The sequence below is a fragment of the Scyliorhinus torazame genome, chromosome 5 (genome assembly GCF_047496885.1).
Source record: "Scyliorhinus torazame isolate Kashiwa2021f chromosome 5, sScyTor2.1, whole genome shotgun sequence".
In the NCBI taxonomy this organism is placed as follows: domain Eukaryota; kingdom Metazoa; phylum Chordata; class Chondrichthyes; order Carcharhiniformes; family Scyliorhinidae; genus Scyliorhinus; species Scyliorhinus torazame.
In genome coordinates, this window is record NC_092711.1 from 170,725,529 (window position 1) to 170,745,616 (window position 20,088).

The 20,088-nt window shown below is 48.3% G+C and overlaps 2 protein-coding genes across 2 annotated transcripts in view; one reads left to right on the forward strand and one right to left on the reverse strand.

Moving 5' to 3' along the window:
* LOC140418036 (uncharacterized) overlaps nucleotides 1-6,955 on the reverse strand; it is a 126,266-nt gene extending 119,311 nt beyond the window's left edge. Inside the window, exons 1-2 of the mRNA XM_072501465.1 lie at nucleotides 6,556-6,955; nucleotides 561-1,654 (exon numbers count right to left, since the gene is read on the reverse strand). Coding sequence (XP_072357566.1) covers nucleotides 561-1,316 — 756 coding nt within the window. The 5' untranslated portion in view covers nucleotides 1,317-1,654; nucleotides 6,556-6,955. The remainder of the gene's footprint in view (nucleotides 1-560; nucleotides 1,655-6,555) is intronic.
* A 6-nt stretch (nucleotides 6,956-6,961) lies between these two features.
* On the forward strand, nucleotides 6,962-18,967 carry LOC140420635 (uncharacterized). Its single transcript, XM_072504639.1, has 3 exons — nucleotides 6,962-7,008; nucleotides 8,843-9,024; nucleotides 17,133-18,967. Exon 3 carries the CDS (start codon nucleotides 17,492-17,494, stop codon nucleotides 18,191-18,193), a length of 702 nt encoding a protein of 233 aa, XP_072360740.1. The 5' UTR covers nucleotides 6,962-7,008; nucleotides 8,843-9,024; nucleotides 17,133-17,491; the 3' UTR covers nucleotides 18,194-18,967.
* The last annotated feature ends 1,121 nt before the right edge of the window (nucleotides 18,968-20,088 follow it).

Genomic DNA, 20,088 nt, shown 5'->3' on the forward strand with positions numbered 1-20,088 from the left:
TTAGTATTAGTGAAAATGTAGTATTGGTTGAAAGTTAATAAATCCCCAAAAGCTGATGCTCTACATCCCAGAGTGTTGAAAGAGGCGGCTGGAGAGAGAGTGGATACATTGGTCATCATCTTTCAAAGTTCTATAGATTCTGGAATGGTTCCTGGATTGGAAGGTGGTAAATGTAACCCCACGATTTAAGGAGGGTGAGAGAAAACGGGTAACCACAGACCCATTGGCTAATCTTTTCCTTTCCACATTCCGATAGGAGCTTTTCCAGTCGGTTTTTATGTTTCTCGCCAGTTTGCTCTCATATTCTATTTTCTCTTCATCAGTTCCTTGGTCCTCCTTTGCTGAATTCAAAAACAAGTTCCCAGTCCTCAGGCTTACTACTATTTGGGCCACTTTATGAGCCTCTTCCTTTGATCTAATGGAATCTTTAACTTTTCTTGTTTGCCACGGTTGCATCACTTTTCCTGTCTCAGAATCCGAGAGAAAGAGAAGAGAACGAAATGCAGTCCTGGATGTAATTGAAGCAGAAACAATAACAGCAGAATCCATCACTGTAATCAATTGTGAACTTTTTGGTGTCTCAGCAGGGACGAGGAAACACAGAATCCCTTCCCACACTGAGAGCAGGTGAAAGGCCTCTCCCCTGTGTGAATTCGCTGATGTCTCTGCAGGTTGGATGAATCACTGAATCTCTTCCCACACTGAGAGCAGGTGAATGGTCTCCTCCCAGTGTGAACTCGCTGATGTGTCTGTAGGCTGCTTGACTGAGTGAATCCCTTCCCACACGGAGAGCAGGTGAATGGTCTCTCCCCAGTGTGAATTCGCTGGTGTGTCTGAAGGCTGCTTGACTGAGTGAATCCCTTCCCACACTGGGAGCAGGTGAATGGTCTCTCCCCAGTGTGAACTCGCTGGTGTTTCCGCAGGCTGGATAAATGAGTGAATCCCTTCCCACACTGAGAGCAGGTGAACGGCCTCTCCCCGGTGTGAATTCGCTGGTGTGACTTCAGGCTGGATAACGCAGTGAATCCCTTCCCACACGGCGAGCAGGTGAACGGCTTCTCCCCGGTGTAAACTCGCTGGTGTTTCCTCAGATTGGATACCTCAGTAAATCCCTTCTCACACTGAGAGCAGGTGAATGGTCTCCTCCCAGTGTAGATCCGCTGGTGTTTCTGCAGGTGGGATAATTGAATGAATCCCTTCCCACACTGAGAGCAGGTGAACGGTCTCTCTCCACTGTGACTGCGTCGGTGAACTTCCAGCATAGATGGGGCTCTGTATCCCTTCCCACAATCCCCACATTTCCACAGTTTCTCCATGTTTTGGGTCTCCTCGTGTCTTTCCAGTCGGACAATCAGTTGAAGCCTCGTCCACACACAGAACACGTGTACGGTCTCTCCCCGCTGTTAATGGTGTGATGTTTTTTCAGGCTGTGTAACTGGTTAAAGCTCTTTCCACAGTCAGTGCTCTGGAACACTCTCACTCAGGTGTGTGTGTCTCGGTGCTTTTCCAGTCACACTGATGGTTAAACTTTGTTGAAGCCAACAGGTCTGGCAAACATTTCTCATAGATTTAATGGTCGATGAACCGAGTGACTCTATCAGATCTAGACATGATGTTTGAGATTTCTGTCTGTAAATCCTATCCTTTTAACATCCTGTAAAAAGAGTTTACAAAAGACATCACTGTCAGTACAGGATAGAAATTCAGAACAGATTATTTTAATTTCTATGGACCATTCTTTCCTCTCTCATTCCCCAAAAGCTGTAAATCTCCATCCCACTCACTCTCCCTCCATTCTCACTCTGCTGTATCTAATATTCAGCATCCCAATTCTCCTGAAGGTGCTGATTCAGGCTGATTGACAGATCCCTGCTCACTGCTTCCTGTCCTGGACACAGATCATAACAAATAGGAGCTGCAGTCAGCCATTCAGCCCATTGAGCCTACTCGACCATTCAATGGGATCATTGGCCGATCTACCTCAGCACCATTTTTCCACACTATCCCCCATATCCCTCGATATCTTCAATATCGAGAAACCTATCACTCTCGGTCTAAAAATACTTGATGACTGAGGCTCCACAGTCCTCTGGGGTAGAGAATCCCAAAGCTTCACCACATTGTCTTTGAATTCATTGCCGAGGGCAGCACGGTGGCGGTGATTAGCACTGCTGCCCCTCAGTGCCGAGGACCTGGGTTTGATGCCAGCCCCGGGTCACTGTCCATGTGGAGTCTGCACATTCTCCCTGTGCCAGCATGGGTCTCATCCCCACAATGTAAAACAATGTGCAGGGTCGGTGAATTGGCCACACTAAATTGCCCCTTAATTGGAAAAAAAAGAATTGGGTACTCTAAATTTATTTATTTTGAAGGACAACTAAGTTTTGTAGTTAGAGGTGTAATTAAAGCATCGTAAAAAGCGTAGGCTAATGGAATGTTGTTTGGATGAAGGGGATTCCCTGTGGAGTTAATTAGATTTCAGCTTGGTAAGATGGTATCAGTACTGGGAGGAGCCACAGTTTCAGGCTTTTTGCAGCAAAGCAGTCTTTTAGTTGAGAATTAGTTCAAGATGTGAGCAGAGGTCAAGCATCTCAGTTCAATTGAAAATATATGTCTGGCGCTAGATTAGCAGTTCCTTTCCAAGCAGTTCAGAAGAGTGTCGTTAGAAGGCGAGCTGAAACAAGCTGAAACAGCTTCCCAAGTTTCTTCATGGTTCTAACAGGTTTGAGATCTTGTCTTTAAAGTGGTGACACAAGATCTCTCTTTCTCAAAGAACATCTGTATAAAGCAGGTATTGCTGAGGGCTAACTGTGTTTAACGGTGGATTGAGAGCTGAGATGTGTTTTTGCTGTTTGAGTGGGAATAAAGGTAGCAGTTAAGGGTTACTGTATTCACTGTATTGATTAGCATTGTTTAAGGGCTAATTGTCAGCTGTTTTCTGGTGTGATGTTATATATTTGAATATTGTGTCAATAATAAAGTTTGTTTTCACATAGCATGGCCCTATTTTGTGTGAAATCACTCCTGGAGTGAGGTATCCTTTACTCACAGTCTGACAAAACACAAATAAAATATTGGGGTTTGTGCCCAGTATCCGAGCCACTGTTGGGGTCTGGTCCGGGATCATAACCGTGAGAAGGTGGGTTATGTGGATGTTTAGAGCACTTAGCACCTGAGGAGCAGAGATTTTACCTTCTTTCTAGCCCCACAGCAATGTCAGACTAGAATCGACAACTTTTTTTGTGCCGAGGACGATCCTACACCTGGTGTCCACTTGCACCACAGGGAGCATCGTAATCGCAGACCTTCCCCCGTTTGTCTGGAGTTTTTGCTCGAGGGCTCACCCCCAGGTCGAGAATGTGGAGGTTTGGAGCCTCCCTGAGTTCATTTATTATGCACTTTCAGGAAGAGTTTGAGTTCTTCCTTTTGGTTAACTCGACTCCTTGTATTTCCTTCTCCATTTTGTTGGAGACATTTACGGTTTATGCTCGGGGGCTGATAATTTCTTAAACTGCTAATAAAAGGTGCAGGATGCTGGAGAACCAGCGGCTTCTGGAGGTTTGTTTGGCGATGGTGGAAGAGAATTATATGGAGGGCCCGAGTAAGCTACTGCTGAAGGAGGTTCACGCAGCAAGAGTGGCTTTGAACTCCCTATTTACTCAGCAGGTCAAGAAAAGTTGAAAGTTAGTGAGATCGAAGTTGTACGAGTTTGGGAATAAGCCGAGCAAATGCTTGGCCTGTTTGACAAAGGACCTTTGTTCTGCAGCCTAGGGGCAGCACGGTGGCACAAGTGGATAGCACTGTGGCTTCACAGCGCCAGGGTCCCAGGTTTGATTCCCCGCTGGGTCATTGTCTGTGCGGAGTCTGCACGTGTCTGCTTGGGTTTCCTCGGGTGCTCCGATTTACTCCCACAGTCCAAAGATGTGCCGGTTAGGTGGATTAGCCATGAAACATTGCCCTTCGTGACCAAAAAGGTTAGGAGGGGTTATTGAGTTACGGGGATAAGATGGAAGTGAGGGCTTAAGTGGGTCGGTGCAGACTCAATGGGCTGAATGGCCTCCTTCTGCACTGTTTGTTCTATGTCTATGTCAAACCAGCTGTCTAGCCCACTGAGCTAAACCAGCCCAAACCGATCAATGACGGCTTTATGGGGCCAACTTTCCACAGCTGATGGTGACTATTAGGTGGGACCTTGCCCGGTGGTCGGCTCTTCCGATTTCATGGTGAGGGAGGATCCCCTTCATTAAAATGTGTTGCCCAGACTGTTGTACCCTGTGCAGATGCTGCCTATACTACTGTCAACCAGAGTTGTTAGGGAAATTAATCAAATCAGGGCAGGACCTACTCAGTTAATGGTAGGGAGTTGGGGAGACTTACAGAACAAAGAGATCTAGGAGTACAGGTTCATAGCTCCTTGAAGGTGGAGTCGCAGGTGGACAGGGTGGTGAAGAAGGTATTCAGTATGCTCAGTTTTATTGGTTAGAATATTGAATACCGGAGTCGGGATGTCTTATTGAAATTGGACAAGACATTGGTAAGACCGGACATGGAATACTGTGTTCAGTTCTGGTCACCTTATTATAGAAAGAATAATGTTAAACACGAAAGAGTGCAAAGAGATTTACCAGGATGCTGCGAGGACTTGATGTTCTGAGTTATAAGGAGAGGCTGGGACTTTTTCCCTGGAGTGTAGGAGGCTTAGGTGTGATCTTATAGAGGTCTATAAAATAATGAGGAGCATAGATAAAGGAGATAGCCCACATTTTTTCCCCGAGGTAGAGGAGTCTAGAACTAGAGGGCATAGGTTTACGGTGAGAGGAAAGAGATACAAAAGAGACCAAAGGGGAAAATTCTTCACACAGAGGGTGGTGAACTTCTGGAATGCGCTGCCAGAGGCAGTGTAGAGGCGGGTACAAATTTGTCCTTTAAAAAGCAGTTATATAGTTACATGGGCAGGGTGGGTACAGAGGGATATGGGCCAAATGCTGGCAAGTGGGACTAGCTTAGTGATAGAAACTGGGCGGCATGGACAAGCTGGGCAGAAGGGCCTGGTTCCATGCTGTAAACATCTATAACTCTACCTGGAACAAAATGTTTGTTCAGCTCCAATCACCAAGATAAGGGAGGGTATGGTCTTCCGAAAATCAGGCTTCATCAATTGGCCTCTCGTCTTAGGTTCATAAGGGATTGGGTTAGGATGGAGCCAACATTCATCTGGCTCAATACAGAAGCAGACCAGTCAGTTCTCCCTCGATCCAAAACTGGCATAGGCTGATTATGAAATGCATCTCCATGCAATTTTTAATGTCCGTGATTCATTCTGAGTCTTATGCATTGGGTAAAGGATGGGACTCCTACATTTGACTGACTTGCTCCTCCTGGGCTTTCCATGAGTGAATTCAATTCAACTTAGGCCGGGAGTAGGGCACAGTGATTAGTGCTGCTACCTCAGAGCCAGGGACCCAGGTTCAATTCCAGCCTTGGGAGGCTGTCTGTGTGGAGTTTGCATATTCTCCTCGTGTCTTTGTGTGTTTCCTCCGGGTGCTCCAGTTTCCTCCCACTGTCAAAAGATGTGCAGTGAAAGTGGATTGATCACGCTAATTTGCCCCTTAGTATCAAAGATGTGTAGGTTAGGTGGGTTGACCATGATCAATGCAACGGGTTACGAGGATAGGATGGGGAATGGGTCTCAGTGAAATGCTTTTTCTGAGGCTCAGTGCAGACTTGAAGGGGCGAATGGCCTTCTGCACTATAGTTCTATGTTATCCGTGTTGTGTTATTCATTTTAATTTGATTATGCTGTTAGTCTGCTTGTAATATTTTGGGGTTTACAAACTGAATTGTTATATATCTTACCCTCTTTCCCCACTCACGACTTTAACCTGTAAACTGGTTCTTCAATTAATCTGGCATTTCATCTCGAGGCTCTGCTCCCTCAAATATCCTGTTCCAAATTAATTCTGCAATGTGTTGCTTGGATGTGTGTTGGCAATATCTCTTGTTCCGCTCTGTACCCATTTGCCACGATTTTTTCTGTTACTCTGTTGCATTCATTGTTTAAACATTATTTAAAACATAAGTTATTAAAAATCTGTCCACTCATCCGTGAATATATTCAATGACCCCACACCCCACTGGTCCCTGTGGAAGAGAAATCCAGAGACGAATAACCCTCCAAGGGAAGAGATGACTGGATTGCACTTTATCGCAGAACCATAAATAATATATCTGATGTGTACCATATAAGACATGCCTCTGTCTGGTATTAATTTACTGTCCCCTTAAATGTCAGCAATCACCTGGAGAAACCAGCCCTTTATTGTGAATATTAGGAAAGAGACCATCCTTTTAGCCAGACAAATAAATGTGTCAAGCTGAGGGAGCAAAGGATGTCAATGTCTTTAAGAGAGAGAGAGAGAGACCTGGGCCAAGCTTTGCAGAGTCTGCACCCTCCCTGGAGTCACTTTCTTTCCCTTCACTTGCTGCAAGTGACCAATTGAAGGTGAGAATGAGAAAATAAATGGAAAGGGGGAGAAAAGAAACTGTTTTACTTACAGATGTTGGCGACAAAAACAAGTTTTCAGTCTGTGTGAGGCCCCAGTTTTGCTCATTGTCCAGCTTCCGCATTCAGAAAACGGGAAACTAATTGGATGGTGGAAGAGAGTCCTTCCGGTTCACCAACTCTTCCCATTGGTCAACAACCTTCCTCCGCCTCACTCATTGTTCCCCCTCCTCGAGACAAGGTTTCCAGGCAACCGGCTGCGGCCAGAACAATAAGTCTCTCGGTGATTCCCCTCTCCCCACCCCGGGACTGAGCATGTCCGAGGGAGAGCAGAGATTGCGCATGTGCGAGGGAAAGCTCACCCTTGACCTTCCTGCTGAGGCGTTGACCAATGGGAAGGGTTGGATGACCGGAAGGACTCTGGTCCTCCAAGGCAATACGCGCGGGCTTTGTGTGAATGGAGCTTGGACGTCACAGACTGAACCTTCCTCCTGTCTCCAACATCTGTGAGTAAAACACTTTCTTTTCTCCCCCTTTCCATTTATTTTCTCATTCTCACCTTCAATTGGTCACTTGCAGCAACTGAAGGGAAAGGAAGTGAATCCAGGGAGAGTGCAGACTCTGGAAAGCTTGGCCCAGGTCTCTCTCTCTTCAAGACATTGACATCCTTTGCTCCCTCAGCTTGACACATTTATTTGTTTTGACCCTCTCCGAATCTCAAATACGACAACTATAAACTACCCATGAGCCCTGCCCCTGACCAGCCTGTAATATAACAGGGGCCGGTTTAGCTCCAGTTGTTTGGACAGCTGGTTCATGATGCAGAGGGAGGCTTCAATTCCCGGCTGAGGTTATTCATGAAGGCACCAGCTTCTCAACCTTGTATCGTGCCTGAGTTGTGTTGATCCTCAGGTTAAATCACCACCAGTCAGATATACCTCTCAATGGGGAAAGCAGCCTATGGTCACCTGGGACCTTGGCGACTTTACCTTTAATCTAACAATTGAATCTACTCGATACAGAGGGCGGTGGAGGCCGGGACGTTGGGTGTCTTTAAGACAGAAGTTGATAAATTCTTGATTTCTTGAGGAATTAAGGGCTATGGAGAAAGAGCGGGTAAATGGAGTTGAAATCAGCCATGATTGAATGGTGGAGTGGACTCGATGGGCCGAATGGCCTTACTTCCACTCCTATGTCTTATGGTCTTATGGATATAATCCTCACCCAATCCAAAGCCTCGAACCATATGCACCAGATAATCGACTCGAGCAAAAGCTTTCTCTGCATCGAAGGAGATCATCATCCCATCCACTGTGTATTTCTGAAAAGTCTGAATCACATTCAGCAACCTTCCAACATTGTTACTGCTAGAAAATCTTCCCCCTTATAAAACCAGTCTGCCCGCCCGCCCCCACCCCCCCCCCCCCCTCCCGCGCGATTGTTGGAAGGATGTTCTCCAGCCTTCGCGCCAAAACTTTAGATCGTAATTTGAAGTCAACGTTCAAAAGAGATATTGGCCAATAAGAGGCACACTCCTCTGGGTCCTTCAGAATCAAAGAGATAGTAGTCTCCCGAAGAGTCGGTGGCAGCATCATCCCAGAGTCAAAAGAGTGACAATACATACCCATCAATGGGTCCAACAACAAATCCTCAAGCACCCGATAAAACTCACATCCACACCCATTTAGGTCCCGGTGCTTTACCCGGCTGCAGCTCCTTCATGGCCTTTGACACCTCTTCCCTAGAGAGGGGAGCATTAAGAGGCTCACACTGGCTTTCTGAGGCCCCTGGAAGCTTCAGGGAAGTGAATAAATGCTCCATATCCAGCAACACTTCACCAGACTTCACAGACTTTATAATCCTGTATAGAATTCCCCAAATCCCTGTTTATCTCCTCTGTCCTCACAACCCTTTCCCCTCCTAAGCCGCCCCTCTCCTAAGCCGCACAGAGGAAATTGTTCCAATGTCGGCCTTTTTCTTTGTCAAACGGGTCATGTATTTGCTCGGTTTATTCCCAAATTCGTATAACGTCTGCCTCACAAACATTTCTCGACCTGCTGCATCAATAGCCACTCTTGCCGTGTTAACCTCCTTCAGCGACAGCTTATTCAAGATCTCCTTATAATTCTGCTTGGCCTTCGTGAAACAAACCGCCAGACCCTGCTGGTTCTTCAGCATCCTGTGCTTTTTATTAGCAGTGGAAGAAATGATCAGCCTCTGAGGATAAACTTTACATGTCTCCCATAAAATGGAGGGGGGAGTACCAGGGGTCGAGTTAACCGGGAGGAAGAACTCAAACGCTTACTTAAAATGCGTAGTAAATGAAGTATCTCTTCTCAGGGAGGCATCTGACCTCCATGTTCTCGACCTGGGGGTGAGCCCTCGAGTAGAATTCCAGAGAAACGGGGGATGGTCCACAATCGATGTTCACGACGATGCAAGAGGACACCAGATGTCGGATGGTCCTTGACATAAAAATGTTGTCAATTCTGGGATGGCATTGATGTGGGGCTGGAAAGAAGGTAAGATCTCCTCCCCACGGATGCAAAGTTCTCCAAACATCCACATACCCCACCTCCTCATAAGCCGAGGCCAATGCCCTAGTTTGCAGCGTGGGGGGTTCCTGGTAACCGGGAGCTTATTTACCAGAGGATTTAAGTGGCCATTGAAGTCACCAACCACAAAAGAGTTAGTTGAAGCTAACTCTGCAAAATCCACAAAAGCTTTTGTAATGAACTCCAGGGAGTAATTCGGGGATCCATAAACATTCATTATTGAAACAACATCTCCATGCACCAAACCTCTAATGATCACATATCGACCTCCTTTGTCCTTGGTGCAGGTTTCAACCTTAAAAGGGATATTTTTATTAATAAGGATTGCCACACCCCTGCTACTTGATGAAACGGAGGCAAAAAACCTGCCCCACCCAATCCCACCTCAATTTAAAGTGTTTCTCATCATCCAGATGAGTTTCCTGTAATAAAGCTATGTCGACTTTCTCCTTAAGGACCATGGTTTTCGCACAATGGCATTAACACCGACATCCCCGTTATCCTAACGTGCCTCCTCAGCTGGTTCCAGATCTTCACCATGGACTACACGACAGGGCTCTCCCAGTGTTTCCTTGGCGACATTGGCAGTGCCGCCGTCACTATAGTCCTCAAGCTGGACCCCCTACAGGTTTCTTCCTCCATCCTAACCTATTCTACCCCTTCTCCTTCCAACCGTCGCCTCACATTCTCCGCCCAGTAATAATGTAGCAAGTTCGGCACGCCAACCCTCCCTTCTGCCTCGGTCTCTTAACCCTGGGCACCTTCCCTGCTCATACAAAGTCTGAAATAATCATATCCAGTTTTCAAAAGAAGGCCTTGGGTACAAAGATCGGGAGTGTCTGGAATATGAACAGGAACCTCGGCAGAATGTTCATGTTCACCAGTTGGACCCTCCCTGCCAAAGTCAAGTGCAGCATGTCCCACCTCTTCAGATCCTTCCTAATCTCCTCCACCAGCTTGTTAAGTTCCATTTGTGTAGCTTCGCCCTTTTCCTCGCTACCTGAATCCCCAGGTATCTAAACCTGTCTCCGACTACCTTAAATGGCATCCCCTCTAGATTGACTCACCGACCCAACTCATTCACCGGGAAGACTTCACTTTTCCCTAAATTTAACTTGTATCCCGAGAACGCCCCAAACTTCCCCAACAGGCCCATGATCCTCTACAAGCTCTCCAGTGAGTCAGAAACATACAATAGTAGGTCGTCTGCGTATAGCGACACCTGATGCTCCCTACGTCCCCTCGTAATCTCTCGCCACTCTGCCGACCCCCTAAGAGCCATTGCCAGAGGCTCTATAGTCAGCGCAAACAGCAACGGCGGAAGCGGGCACCCCTGCCTTGCTCCCCTGTGCAGTTCAAAGTTCTGTGAACCCATGTCATTGGTCTGCACACTCGCCATCAGTGCCACATATAACAGGCACCCATACCACAAACTTTGGCCCAAACCCAAACCTTCCCAGGACCTCCAACAGGAACCACCATTCCACCCAGCCGAATGCCTTCTCCACATACATGGACACCACTACCTCTGGCACCTGGGCTCTCAACGGGGTCATGATCACATTTAACAGCCTCCTTATATTATTAGAAAGCTGCCCTTTACGAAGCCTGTTTGTTCCTCCGCAACCACCCCCAGGACACAACCTTCCATCCTTCCCACCCCAACGTAGCCAGTACTTTCACATCCGTATTTAACAGAGACAGGGGCCTATACGACCCACATTCCAACGTGTCCTTCCCCTTTATTGGTATTAACGTGATTGTTGCCGATGTCATCGTCTCCGGCAGCTCCCCTTCTCCAGCACCTCATTAAACTCCCCCAGGAGATGTGGTGCCAGGTCCGTCACAAACGCCTTATAAAATTCCGCCGGGTCGCCATCGGGCCCCGGGGCCTTCCCCGACTTTCATTCCCCTTATACTGTCCAATATCTCCCTCAGCCCCACGGGCTTCCCTAGTGCCTGCCTCTTCTCTTCCTCCAACTGTGGAAACTCCAGTTCATCTATAAACCGTCCCATGTCCCCTCTTCACCCCCAGATCCGCCCTGTACAGCTCCTTATAATAATCCCTGAACGCCTCGTTTATCTACCCCGGCTCCGACACCACATCCCCTGCCCCAGTCCATGTCTTCAATATTTCCCTGGACGCAGCCTGCCTCCGTAACTGATGCTCTAACATTCGACTCGCCTTATCCCCTTATTCATACTCCATCCCCCTGGCCCTACGCACCTGTCCTACCGCCCTCCCTGTCGTCACCCTATCAAATTGCCTCTGTAATATTTTCCTCCTCACCAATCCCTCTATGTTGGGCACCCTCGGGTACTCCCTATCTACCTCCACTATCTCGTTCATTAGCCGTTCATATTCCTCCCTCCTTTCCCTATCCGCATGTGCCTTGAATGAGATCATCTCCCCGCGGGCCACCGCTTTCAGCGCTTCCCAAAAAGTGGCCGCCGACACCTCCCTGTTTTGGTTCAATTCTACAGAATCTTCAATCACAGCCCACACTTTGTCACAAAACCCTCTCTCTGCCAACAGCCCCGAATCGAGCCTCCACCCTGGCCTCTGCTCCCGTCCCAATCTAAGCTGAATCTCCAGCCAGTGGGGCGCATGGTTCGAGATTACTATCCCCGTTAACTCTGCCCCCTCCACCTCAACCAAAACCTCCCGGCTCACCATAAAAAAGTTGATTCATGAATACACCCTATAAACCTGTGAGAATAGGAAGATTCCCTTCCCCCTGGGTTCTTGAAGCTCCATGGGCCCACCCTTCCCCTCTTTTCCATAGACCTGCCCAGCTCCTTTGCCATTCGTGTTTTGCCCATTGACCTGGGGCTCGATCTATCTACCCGTCGGTTCTAGGACACAATTAAAATCTCCTTCCATAATCAACTGGTGCATCGCCAAGTCCAGGATCGCTGCCCGCAACCCCCTCATAAAACCGACTTCACCCCAATTCAGTGCATACACATTCATCAACACCACCGATGTCCCTTCTAATAGCCCACTCACATCATCCCAGTTCAGTGCATACACATTCACCAATACCACCGGTGTCCCTTCTAATACCCCACTCACATCATCCCAGACCAGTGCATACACATTCACATTCACCAATACCAGTAGCATCCCTTCTAACACCCCGCTCACCATCACATATCTCCCACCCGGGTCCCTCACTTCCTTCACACTCACAAACCTGGTTTCTTGCTCATTAAAATTGCCCCCCCCCCCCGACTTTGAATCGGACCCGGAGTGAAAAACCTGACCCACCCATCCCTTCCTCAGCACGGTAGCACAGGTGGTTAGCACTGTGGCTTCACAGCACAAGGGTCCCAGGTTCGATTCCTCCCTGGGTCACTGGCTGTGCGGAGTCTGCATGTTCTCCCCGTGTCTGCGTGGGTTTCCTCCGGGTGCTCCGGTTTCCTCCCACAGTCCAAAGACGTGCAGGTTAGGTGGATTGGCGATGATAAACTGCCCTTAGTGAGCAAAAAAGTTAGGAGGGGTTATTGGGTTACGGGGATAGGGTGGAAGTGAGGGCTTAAGTGGGTCGGTGCAGAATCGATGGGCCGAATGGCCTCCTGCACTGTATGTTCTATGTTCTAACCTGGTCTTTCACGCGGAGGTGTGTTTGCTGCAGAAAGACCACCTCCGCTTTTAAACTCCTCGGGTGCGCAAAGAGCCGAGATCTCTTCACCGGTCCATTGAGTCCTCGCATGTTCCATGTGGAGCCTTACAGGGGGCTTCCACCTCCATTCCCCTCTCCCACCCGCCATCCTCTCCTTTAAGTTCCACCCCATAAGACCATAAGACATAGGAGCGGAAGTAAGGCCGTTCAGCCCATCGAGTCCACTCCATCATTCAATCATGGCTGATTTCAACTCCATTTACCCGCTCTCTCTCCATAGCCCTTAATTCCTCGAGAAATCAAGAATTTATCTGTCTTAAAGACACTCAACATCCCGGCCTCCACCGCCCTCTGTGGCAATGAATTCCACAGACCCACCACTCTCTGGCTGAAGAAATTTCTCCTCATCTCTGTTCTAAAGTGATTCCCTTTTATTCTCAGGCTGTGCCCCCGGGTCCTAGTCTCCCCTGCTAATGGAAACAACTTCCCTACATCCACCCTATCTAAGCCATTCATTATCTTGTAAGTTTCTATTAGATCTCCCCTCAACCTCCTAAACTCCAATGAATATAATCCCAGGATTCTCAGACGTTCATCGTATGTTAGGCCTACCATTCCTGGGATCATCCGTGTGAATCTCCGCTGGACCTGCTCCAGTGCCAGTATGTCCTTCCTGAGGTGTGGGGCCCAAAATTGCTCACAGTATTCTAAATGGGGCCTAACTAATGCTTTATAAAGCTTCAGAAGTACATCCCTGCTTTTATATTCCAAGCCTCTTGAGATGAATGACAACATTGCATTTGCTTTCTTAATTATGGACTCAACCTGCAAGTTTACCTTCAGAGAATCCTGGACTAGGACTCCCAAGTCCCTTTGCACTTCAGCAATTAATTTCCCCCATTAATTTCACCCTGTACCTGGCCCATCCAAGATGGCCACTTTCCCCGCCCCTGACCATGTTTCCTCTCTAACCTCGCCTCGTCGCGTCACCCCCCCCCCCCCCCCCCACCCCCCACCCCCGCCCCCCCTCCTGTGGCCATCTCTCTCGTCCTTCTCACCACACTTCACTTCCATTAACCAACATTATCTGCCAGCGTGGCAACTCCTGCCCAAAGTCTCCTCCTGCTGACCCCCCCCCCTCACCTCTCTGTTCTGTGAAGAAGGCTCCCCGCTGACCTCCCCCACCCAAACAAAGACTCATCTCGAACCACAGGTCACCTCCCCAGAGACAAACAGAAAGAAAACACACAGCCCCGGGCAGCAGGAGGGGGGAACTTTTCACCCCTGATATCCTTTGTTAACCCGACAGTAAAAAGAAAAAATCTCCCCTCCCTCCAACCCCCACTCCACCTGTATTCCCAATTACTTCAAAGTGCCAGCACCCCGTCTCCCACAATTGTTCAGGTCAGTTCTCCCCCAGTTTATGCTCCTTGATAAAGACATTGGCTGCTTCCGGGGTCTCAAAATAGTATTCCCGTCCTTCATTAGTCACCCGTAGTTTCTCCGGGTGAAGCACCCTAAACCTGATCCGCTGTCGATACAGCACCTCCTTGGCCCTGTTGAACCCCACACGCCGTTTTGCCAGCTCAGCTCCAATGTCCTGGTATATTCGGACCTTGTTCCCCTCCCATTCACAGTTATGCTTCTCCCTGGCCCACTGCAGAATCTTCTCCTTCTCCATGAACTTGTGGAGCCTCACGGTGACCGCCCGCGGCGGCTCTCCTACTCTCGGCTTCTGCCTCAGAGACCTGTGCACTCTGTCCACATCAGGGGCCTTGTCCAGCACCCCCTCTGCCACCAGCCCCGCTGGCATCCTCAAAGCCTACCTCGTGGCACCTTCCACTCCTTCAGGCAGGCCCACTGTCTGCAGATTCTGCTTTCTCTACCTATTTTCCTGCTCCTCCACCTTTGTTCTCAATGTTCTTGCAAAGGTCTCCTAAGAGCCCCACCTCCGCCTCCAATGCCATCACCTGATCGCTGTGGTCCGACATCACCCTCTCAATCTCTCAGATCTGCAACCCCTTTGCCTCCAAGCATTTCTCCACCCTCTCCATCGTGCCCTTCAGGGGTGCCACAGCCCCTTCGATGGCCTTCGAGCGATCCTCCTGCATCTCCTTCCTCCTCTGCTGGCGGAACTCTTCCCTGATGACGGCCATCAACTGTTCCACCTGGGGCTTTGCTACTTGCATTGACCCTTCCCCCTCCGCCATCCTTCTGCTGCGCCACAGGTCTCTCCCAATGCCTTGGCCAGGTCCTTCACCTTCTGCTGGGTTTGGTAACCAGCAGACATACCACTCCAGGAGGGAACTTTTCCTCCGACGTTCAACTGCACCTTTTTGTTGAAGTTGCACCCAATTTCAGGTTAAAAGAGCTCTTTTCAACTCCTTCAAGCAGGAGCTGCCCTGTGTGCGACCACTCACGCCATGGCCGTCACCGGGAGTCCGGTTTATAACGTTTAAGAACATAGGAACAGGAGTAGGCCATTCAGCCCCTCGATCCTGTCCCGCCATTCAGTGAGATCATGGCTCATCTGTGACCTAACTCCATCCACCTGCCTTTGACCCATATCCCTTAATATCCTGCGTAACAAAAATCTATTTGTCTCATTTAACATTAACAACTAATCTAGCTTCAACTGCCGATTGTGAGAGTTCCTAACCTCGACCACCCTTTGAGTGAAGAAGTTCTTTCCAACATCTACCCTGCACGGTCTAGCCCGAATTTTTAGACTTTGCCCCTCGATTTAGAATCTTCCAACGAGTGGAAGTACTTTACCTTTATCTACCCTGTCTTTCCCATTAATATTTTCATTAGATTACCCCTTAATCTTCTAAATTTGAGTGAAAACAGGTCTGATTTGATTAATCTGTCCTCGTAACTCAACCTCTGTAATCCAGGTATCCTGTTTGTAAACCTACGCTACCCTCTCTCCAAGGCCAGAATATCCTTCCTAAGGTGTGGTGCCCAGAACTGCTCACAGTCTCCAAGTGGAGTCTAACCAGGGTTTTGTATAGCTGCAGCATAACCCCTGTGTCTTTATATTCCAATCCTCTAGATATAAATGCTAGCATTCCATTAGCCTTTTTGATTATTTTCTGCATTTATTCCTGCCATTTTAAGGATCTATGCACCTGAACTCCCCAAGTCGTTTTGGACATCCACTGCACCGAACCTCTTTCCATTTAAAAAGTACTTTAGAAAGTCCAAAATGGATAACCTCACATTTGCTTACATTCAATTCCATCTGCTACAATTCTGGCCATTCACCTAGTCTGTCAATATCGCCTTGGACCGACAAGAGAGAACCCAGTAGAGTACTACTGGAGCTGTGTAGATAGTTAATGATAAATAAAATACGTTTTGTTGTCTCTACAACTCGGTGTTGGATTCTTCATTGCCCCTCACTAAATACCCATTATCCCCATTCTCTCCTGCCACTCAACTAATTTCCAAACCAGGTCAATAATCTGCCCTCAAACTCCATGGGCTTCCATTTTAGCTAACAATCTCTTGTGTGGAACTTTATCAAATGCCTTCTGGAAGTCCATATGAATGACATCCATAGACATTCCCCTGTCCACTACCTTTGTCATCACTTCAAAGAATTCAGTAAGATTAGTTAGACATGAGCTTCCCTTCACAAATCCCTGCTGGCTCTCCCTGATATACTGAAAATGTTCAAAGTGTTCAGTTACCCCCATCCCCGATTATAAACTCCAGCAATTTCCCCACCACAGATGTTCGGCTAACTGGTCTGTAATTCCCGGGTTTCCCCTTTTCCCCCTCATTAAAAAGTGACAAGTGCAGTTTTCCAATCCAGAGGGACTACTCCTGAATCTAGGAATATGGGAGATTCTAGTTAGGGCATCTACAATGTGCTCCCCGACTTCCTTTAACACCCTCGGATGGAAACGTCAGGTCCTGGGGATTTGGCGCTCTTTAGTCCCATTAGTTTCCTCGTTAGTGATGGTATATAGAACATAGAACATAGAAAAATACAGCACAGAACAGGCCCTTCGGCCCATGATGTTGTGCCGAACCTTTGTCCTAGATTAATCATAGATTATCATTGAATTTACAGTGCAGAAGGAGGCCATTCGGCCCATTGAGTCTGCACCGGCTCTTGGTATAGTTATGTTAATTGTATTAAGTCCCTGTCCTCTATCGACTATTCATTTTTTCGGGACTTCTGGCAAGTTATGATGCTCACCCTGGCACCGGGCAGGCAACATACCATGTGGGACTCTCGGTCCTGCTTCCAAAGGATGTTATCAGTTCCCCTAATTGTAGAATCCCTGATGCTGTGGAAATTCTAATAGGTCTGGGGAATAGGTATTGGAGACGAGGTATTGGGGAATGAGAGGAAGGAATATTCCATAGAAACTAGAATTCTCTGTTCTGAATTTCTATCCTGTACTGAGTGTTGACTTTTGTAAACTTCTTTTACAGATATTACAAGAGGAGGAATTACAGACTGAAATCTCAATTGTCACGTCTCGGTCTTACAGACTCACTCGATACCTTGGGATCTGAGTATCATTGGCCTTTGAATCTAGAAGGAGAAATGTTTGCCCAATTTGTCGGCATCAAAAGATTTTAAACATCAGTGTGACTGGAAAAGCACCGAGTCTCACACACACCCGAGCGAGAGTGTTCCAGAGCACTGACTGTGGAAAGAGCTTCAAACAATTACACAGCGTGAAAAACATCACACCAGACACAGCGGGGAGAGACAGTACACATGTTCTGTGTGTGGACGAGGCTTCAACTGATTGTCAAACCTGGAGAGACACGAGGAGACCCAAAACATGGAGAAACCGTGGAAATGTGGGGACTGTGGGAAGGGATACAGAATCCCATCTCAGCTGGAGATTCATCGACGCATTCACACAGGGGAGAGGCCATTCACCTGCTCGCAGTGTGAGAAGGGATTCACACTGTGTTCCAGCCTGAAAAAACACCAGCGAGTTCACACTGGGGAGAAGCCATTCACCTGCTCTCACTGTGGGAAGGCATTTACTCAGTTATCTAACCTGCATTCACACCAGCGAATTCACACTGGGGAGAGGCCATTCCCCTGCTCTCAGTGTGGGAAGGGATTCACTCAATTATCCAGCCTGAAGAAACATCAGCGAGTTCACACTGGGGAGAAGCCGTTCACCTGCCCTCAGTGCGGGAACGGGTTCACTCAGTTATCCACTCTGCGGATACACCAGCGAGTTCACACTGGGGAGAGGCCATTCACCTGCTCTCAGTGTGGGAAGGGCTTCAGAGATTCATCCCACCTATTGAGACACCAGCTAGTCCACACTGGGGAGAGGCCGTTCACCTGCTCTCAGTGTGGGAAGAGATTCACTCGGTTACCCAGACTGAAGTCACACCAACGAGCTCACACTGGGGAGAGGCCATTTATCTGCTCTCAGTGTGGGAAGGAATTCACTGACTTATCGAACCTGAAAAGACACCAGCGAGTTCACACTGGGGAGAAGGCAATCACGTGCTCTGAGTAGGGGAAGGCAATTAGTGATCCATCCCACCTGCAGACACATTAGCGGGTTCACACTGGGTAGAGGCCATTCATCTGCTCTCAGTGTGGGGAGGGAATCCATGATTCATCGCACCTGCTGAAACACCAACATGTTGCCAAGGGGCTGTTCAGCACAGGGCTGAATCGCTGGCTTTGAAAGCAGACTAAGGCAGGCCACCAGCACGGTTCAATTCCCGTACCAGCTTCCCCGAACAGGTGCCGCAATGTGGCGACTAGGGGCTTTTCACAGTAACTTCATTTGAAGCCTACTTGTGACAATAAGCGATTTTCGTTTTCAAGTGATTACAGCGGTTGGATTCTGCTGTTATTGTTTCTGTTCTCAATAACACCCAGGACTGCATTTTGTTCATTCTGTCAATTGGTCAATGGGGATGGGCAGAGGGTTTCTTTCTGCTGGACTCACGGCTTTGCCTCCAATGGGCTGAAGCTCTTCGAACCTTGTTGCAAATTTCACATGGATCATAGAGCGAAGGGGTGTTTGGAAGTGAGAAGATAGTCAGTTTGCATTTCTGTTTGGATCGTCCAAAATCATGCCACATTGCCATGAAGATGGGCCCTGGTAGTTACTTCAAGCGGGATGCTCCCATTATTGACGCCGAAAACGCGATCAGCGATCGGCCGGTGAATCCATTTGTACCCCGAAATCGGGGGCGGTTCCATTTTTCTGATGCTCTGCCCCCTCACAAATGGCGGATTCAACCACCGCCACAGTCAGGGGAGGGGGAGCCATTTTGCTGGCAGGGGGGATTGGTGGGGGGTGGTCCGGCGGTTGTGAGGGGGGTTACAGAGGGACAGTTTTTGGCAGGCCAGGTCCGTGCGTGGCCGGCACCACGTTATACGGCGCAGCCGCCGCATGCGGGCAACAGACCCGACCATTCTGCGTCCGTATCGGCAGGTAATGCCCGGGGCTTTACGTGGTGCAGCTGCTAGTCCCCCACTGGACGGAGCATCGTTGCCCGGGGGGGGGGGGGGCGCCGACTTTTTGGTTGTCGCAGAATCGGAGAATCCAGACCATGGTTTTTTTGTTTAATTTATCTGTGTGTTTCTCACAGAACAAAACTATCAGGGCACGAGGGACAAGTTGTCTGGGGTGGACTGGGAAACCACATTAATTGGTATGATGGGAGACAAGCAATAGCTAATATTTAATGAATTTTTATATGTCTACCAGGGGGGGGTCAGTTAGCTCAGTTGGCTGGATGGCTGATTCATGATGCGGAGTGACTCCAATAGCCGGGGTGCAACTGTCGTACTGGCTGAGGTTATCCATGAAGGGTCCACCTTCGCAACATTGCCCCTCGCCTGAGGTGTGGTTACCCTCAGGTTAAATCACCAGTTATCTCGCTCTCGCTCCCTCTCTCTCAAAAGGGAGATCTGGTTATGGTCCTCTGGGACTTTGGCAACTTTCATTGCAGATATATGCACCAAATATAGATTCCTTTAGTGAACAAAAATCCAACAGGAAAAGTGATGCCACCGTGGCTAACAAGAAATGTTAATGATTCCATTAGATCAAAGGAAGAGGCTCATAAAGTGGCCAAAATAGCAGTAAGCCTGAGGACTGGGAACTGGTTTTAGAATTCTGCAAAGGGGGACCAAGAAACATAAAGAGAAAATAGAATATGAGAGCAAACTGGTGAGAAACATAAAAAACTACTGGAAAAACTCCTACAGGAATGTGAAAAGGTAAAGATTAGCAAAGACCAATGTGGGTCCATTCCAGGCAGAGACAGGAGAGTTTATAATGGGGAATAAGGAAATGGCAGAGAAACTAAACAATGTGTGTCTGTCTTCACGGAGGAAGATACAGAAATTGTCCAAAAAATACTCCCAAGGGACGAGTGAGCAGGAGGAACT